Genomic DNA, 6,000 nt, shown 5'->3' with positions numbered 1-6,000 from the left:
ACACTGAAGCAGGGCCGTACTTTTAGTACACAAGAAATGCCCTTTTTACCCACTAAACTTCCTATGTCCTTTCATTAAATTGCCATACGGTGAGAAAGGAATTATTGACACAATGTTCCAAGCTACAATGCTTCTATTACATGGGTTTGGGACGTACCAGGAAGACTCTAATCTGGAGTCTTCCTTAGAAGCAAACATAAATAATTTTCTATCAATGCTTCAACCTTGTTTAGATGTGGAAAGATTAGAGTCAATTATGTTTCTCGCAAGGACTTCACGAACTATTTGAAGAAATTAGTTTTAACCTCCAGCTATCAATGTTGACAGAATTGTAGTTTGGGTTGTGTTTAGATCCAAACTTCAGTCATTTTCCATCACATCAACCTGTCATATACACACAACTTTTCAGTCACATTATCTTCAATTTCAACCAAAATCCAAACTTCCCCCTCAACTAAACACAGCCTTGATATATGTAATCTCTCATGAATGGCATCCAGAGGAAGATGAACTTTGCAAAATGGATTCTTCGAGTTCATTGCCAAATTTGCCATAGGACATCATGGTTTGTTAAGTTTTGGTTCCTAGTCCTATAGCTCTCCCCCAAAACAGACAATGGTAAGGTGGTCTCAAGGATGACGAATGAAATTTACTTGCAATGGTTTGTGCACCCAACATAATATTGTTGAAATGAAGCGTTGCGATTTATCACCAATACGTTTCGATACTCTACAAAATAAGACATTCAAATTGAAGCTGCAACAATGAGAACATGACGAAATAAATGGATTATCCATACTAAATACAAGGAAATAACACCTGGAGATTTTATTACAGAGCATCAAAGGCATAGAGGTACTGTTAATATTTTACAGCGCATATAAATTCCTAGTTCAGGATCAACATGTGCTGCTGGTCAGATCTAATCAACACTTTGAATTATTTACATCTGGCTAACACCACTAAATTAGTGCAAGAGTTAGTTTCTAGCACTAGGATCATAAGCAGTTAGTCCGATGCTATTTGGATTGTACAACCAGCTTCTTAGCAACCAGCCGGATACCAGCATTTTCTTCGTAGTCATATAGTTCCAGAGAGAAGAATGCGTCCACCATGTTCCCTCGAACAAACCAAGAGTCCAGCTCCGCGACATCTACCTTGCTGAAAACTAGCTTCTGAATGTTGCCGCTAGCCTCTTTCTGGTATATTTCGGTCCCATAGGTCGCAGCTTCACCGCTGACAATAGTGGGGATGCTGCAATGAAAGGTTGCTGTTAGAGCTTCTGAAAAGTGGGATAATGTTTGTGCTTTGAGGTTAAAAATGAGAGAGAATGATATGACTCACTGTAGGCGGACAGTAGGACAATTCACATAACCATATTTTTTAATCAATGGTCTCCATTCAGAAGTGCTCCCAGAATCCTGAGATGATTTCTGAGCGATACCATCACAGAATTCTAGAATTTTACTGAGATTCTCAGGGATGTCAACCAGTATGTTCAACTTTGGGCGACCTGCGCTGTCTAGGAACTTTGTGCTGACTCCAAACTGGATCCGCAGACCAGCACAACAAAGTTGGATCGGGCTACCTTTGTGCTTGATAGATGTTTTTCGAGTTAATCGGTAGGAAGAAGGAACAGAAATTTGGATGGACTCAGTTGAAACGTCATCTGGCTCGAGGAACCCAGAAAACCCACTAGAACTTGCATCGATCTGTATGCCAGAACCTAATGTCATTTCCTCGATATTGGATATCAACTCAATGGGTTCCTTGTTTGTTGCAGGATCGATTGATTGTTGGTTACCTCCAGCTTGGATTGCATTGTCAACTCGAGAAATTGTTCGTTGCCGTTTTGAGGAATCAGGTGAAGACCGTGCTACAGGTTTTGGCACCTCAGGAGAAGCAGCTCCATTAGCTTGGCTCCTTGTAATTGCACGCTCCACCAGGTTCTCAACAGTCAGCACTCCTGGAAGACTTGCCTCCTGTGGAAGAACTTCACGATTTAGCCAATAGATTATATCAAACAGTGAGACACATCAGTAAATTACAAACATATTGTAAAAAAATGATAATTGATTGGCTATCCATCTCACTACAAACATATCAGCGATTATCTCAATAATACGTTGCTACTACAAACTACAGCAGTGCAAAATTCAATTATTGACAGCAAAAGAAAAGCTAGCTAGTTGCCAAGATCCTGTAGTTCATTCATTTCAATGCAGAAGTTTCCAGATAATGAACATATCATACTTCCATTGCAACAGTTAAACCACTTGACCAATGCATGGAAAAAAATAAAAGAAACAAATAGTGATTTCAGGCAAAGAAGCATTGGACAATGTTACTGTCCACATCATAAAACTATAGGCAGGTGAAAATCAGAAGGTAATCCAAACATACCAAGAAGAGAACTGTAGCACAATACTTGAGAACTTCAAGATTCATCCTAACATCATCAAGGCTCCTGCAAACAAATCGTGGAGCAAATTCGAAAAACATCATTACTTCATTCATTGTAGGATATATACTAAAACCCAAAAAAAAGGGAGATAACTATTCCTAATCCCCTATCGCAATAGCGAATGCTTGAAGATGTGAAGTGGGATCATGATAAAGTTACCTACTATTAGTTATCATTCACATCAGGTGTATAGTTAGTACCAGGAGTAGCACTGATGGACGATTTATGGTTCCATCATATTATCTATTAAAATAATAAATAATAGTTTTCATAGAGCTTTAGGGAGTGGAACGGATACTAGTCTGCGCAACATGAGGGGGGTAAGATCTACAGGGACTGGATTTCAGGATCCTGGTTGACTTATTGACACCAAAAGACAACTGTGGGTAAGTAAAAAACAGCACTGTCCCACAAAAGTTTTGCAAACTATATATTCCAAATGGAACAGGCACTGCAAGCTGACTCTGCTTTGCTGGGTGACCAAATTGCCTCTCCATGGATGGTAAGAAAAGTTACACGACATGATGCCAAGGGCAGATATGTGCTTTCAATTCAAATAGGTAAGGATAAGAAATACTAGAAGAAACGACAAATTAGATGCAGCTATAAAATTTGGATTTTACATGCGCATATAATATACCTGTGACTTTGTCGCCCCAGACCAAAGTAATTTGCCAAGCTTGCCATCTGCAGATGAAGCAGATAAGAGGAAAAATCAGGCATATTCATTCAAAAGACAAAAAGGATAGTTTAAAGGTAAGAACTATCATTGAAGGTCAAATTCTTCAGCATATGTAGAACTCTGACTATCCATTATGACACATGTATAACTAAAGCATTATTGCCAAAATTACAAGTGATTACATGCAAAAACACAAGGTTATGTACCTTCATGTCCCCTGCTCTCCTCCCAAATTTCTGGGTAAGCAGAGGCAAGGTGTCGATCATCCCCTTTGGTTCCGGAGGTGGCCGTCCAATTTCAGCGAATGCTTCCCTTATTCTGGCCAAGTCAAACCTTACGATGTTGTGACCAGCCCAGACACGCCCTATTGAGAACTCTCAAGGTTAGAACATTATCAAACCAACTAAAATATGGCAGCTATTTATGCTAGCTATACACAAAGACAGCGTTTATAACCTCTAAACTTCAGTGCTACTTTTCAACGTAATGAACAAAATCCAACAACTACAGCCTTTGTACTAAACAAGATTTGGTATTGACAACTCCTGAATACTCTTTGCGCAGCTTAAGCTTGCATTTAATTACTGCTAATGACTAATGATGTCCTTAGTTTGTGAGAACAACTAAATGAAGATTTCAACAACTACAAGACAGCACATTGTGAGCTACACACAAGCTAAACCACTCCCAATTTTAGAATTATAGCTAAACCACTACCAATTTTGCAATTATAGCATCAAAAAGGATAAGGGTGAGCAGGAAAGATGGCGCAATTTACTAGTCCTTAAAGCTCCTGGATTAGTTTAGGATAAAATTGGCAGGTAAAAAAGAAAGAGCAGGAATTCCTAAATGTGGAGGAGCCGACACGCGTCGGTCACGCGGTGGCCAAGCCAGACAGAGGGGGTTCTCGCATCTCACCGTGAAGGACGCTGTAGACGGCGTCGGCGACGTCGCGGAAGGCCGGGGCGGCGGCGACGGCGTCGCGGGTGATGCCGTTGCAGCGCACGGACGCCGCGGAGACGACCCCGAGGTCGCCGGGGCGGACGAGCGTGGCGTAGGACCCCACCACGACGAGCCGCCGCGGGCACACGAGGATGGCCCCGAACTCCAGCAGCGCGTACCCCTGCCCCGCCCGCTGCGGCACGGAGGTCTCCACGTCGAAGAACGCGATCTCGGGGCCCCCCGCCTCCGGCACAGCTCCTCCTCCTCCTCCACCACCACCGCTCGTCCCCTCCCCCGCGCTCGTCGCCATCTCCATCGCTGCTGTATCGGGATGCCTCAGGAGGAGGGGAGAAGGCGTGGGATAAATAGGGAGGGAGGAAGCTAGGGATTGCGTGGGGGGGGGGGGGGGAGGGGAAGGGAGGCGGCGGTGGCGGCGAGGAGGAGGTGTTCGACGGAATGCCTCGCCGCGGGGGTGGCGTGGAGTGGAGGTGGGGGTTTGGAATAGGGAGTTTGGCTTGTTTGGATGGGGGAATCGGAATCGGAATGGGAATTGGGATTGGAATTTGGATTTGGAGTTTTTTTATATTGTGGGAAAGGAGTTGGGACTTGGGAGGTCGCTTAAAGGGTAAGGAATTTGGGGATGCGGTGGCGTCGAGCCAAGAAGGAACTGGAGAAGAGTATCTCCATGACTGTTGGTGCCCAGGTTTTTCATACTTCATCCGTCCTAAAATATAGCAATTTTTAGCTATAAATCTGTATACACAACTTAGATATATGTGTATCTAGATTCATAGCTAAAAATGCTTACATTTTGGGACGGAGGTAGTACCTTACAATTTGGGGTTCCCATCCTCTGCCGTTGAGGGAGAACGGCGGAAGAGCATAGTGAAACACGAGGGGAGCTACAGTGCCGTGCCGTCACTACAGTGAAAATTATATATTAATTATTTTTTACCGTTACTGTAGCATTTAATCTCGTGCATCCAAAACTTGATCCAACAGGTATAAATGCCTCCAATGGCATGGCACTGTACCTCTTAACTAGAATGGCAGAGGATGCGAAGCCTACAATTTGGATATAGGCATAAAGATGTAATGATGTGTTTGTTCCTACTTGTTGGGAACAAATCTCTTGCGCATGCAAAACGGATCGGTTCATTAACACGTAATTAATTAAGTATTACCTGATCTTTTAAAAAAATAGATTAATATGATTTTTGAAGAAACTTTCGTATAGAAAATTTTTACTAAAAAACGCATCGTTTAACAGTTTGAAAAACGTGCGCGCAGAAAACAAATGAGGTGAGTTGGGAAAAGAACTCAGCCTATGTATTCTACTCCATCCGTCTCATAAAGATTTTATTTTTCAATTTTTTTACACTTCATCTTATTTAAGAATTTTGTTTGGTTAGTATTTTTATTGTTATTAGATAATAAAACATAAATAGTATTTTATGCGTAACTTACCTTTTTAATTTTTTTTATATTTTTTTCAGATAAAACGGACAATCAAATGTTACACACAGAATCCTAAAAATGGAGTCTTTGTAGGACGGAGAGACTAGTATTTAGGTTTATTTTGATTAAGCAAATTGATTGAGCTATTTTTTATCGTTTCCCGTAAGCGTGTTTCCTAAACTATTAAACGGTGCATTTTGTGAAAAAAAATATGTATTAAAGTTATTTTTACAAAATCAAACAAATCGATATTCCAACTTTAGAATAGTTAATACTTAACTAATCATTCGCAAATTAACCGAGTTGAACTGCCGTTTCAAATGCAACAGCCATTTCAAAGGCACCAATAATCTTGCTATCCAGACATTACTTCGATATATGGTGCAATAACGGTGCTGGTTTCTAAAGATGAAGTCATGCATATGGTTTCATAGTCCCCAGAAGACCAACTACT

At 41.4% G+C, this 6,000-nt stretch overlaps 1 protein-coding gene across 1 annotated transcript; it reads right to left on the bottom strand.

Annotated features, from left to right (window-relative positions):
* Positions 1–803: 803 nt before the first annotated feature.
* Positions 804–4,640, bottom strand: LOC4348592 (protein NEN1). The gene is made up of 6 exons (XM_015757523.3): positions 4,065–4,640; positions 3,353–3,510; positions 3,105–3,151; positions 2,404–2,467; positions 1,345–1,982; positions 804–1,254 (listed from the first exon to the last, which is right to left on the bottom strand). Exons 1-6 carry the CDS (start codon positions 4,402–4,404, stop codon positions 1,020–1,022), a joined length of 1,482 nt encoding a protein of 493 aa, XP_015613009.1. The 5' UTR covers positions 4,405–4,640; the 3' UTR covers positions 804–1,019.
* Positions 4,641–6,000: the final 1,360 nt, after the last annotated feature.

The sequence above is a fragment of the Oryza sativa genome, chromosome 10 (assembly GCF_034140825.1).
Source record: "Oryza sativa Japonica Group chromosome 10, ASM3414082v1".
NCBI lineage: Eukaryota > Viridiplantae > Streptophyta > Magnoliopsida > Poales > Poaceae > Oryza > Oryza sativa.
Note: the sequence above shows the minus strand (reverse complement) of the source record. Positions and strands in the feature narration are given on the sequence as shown.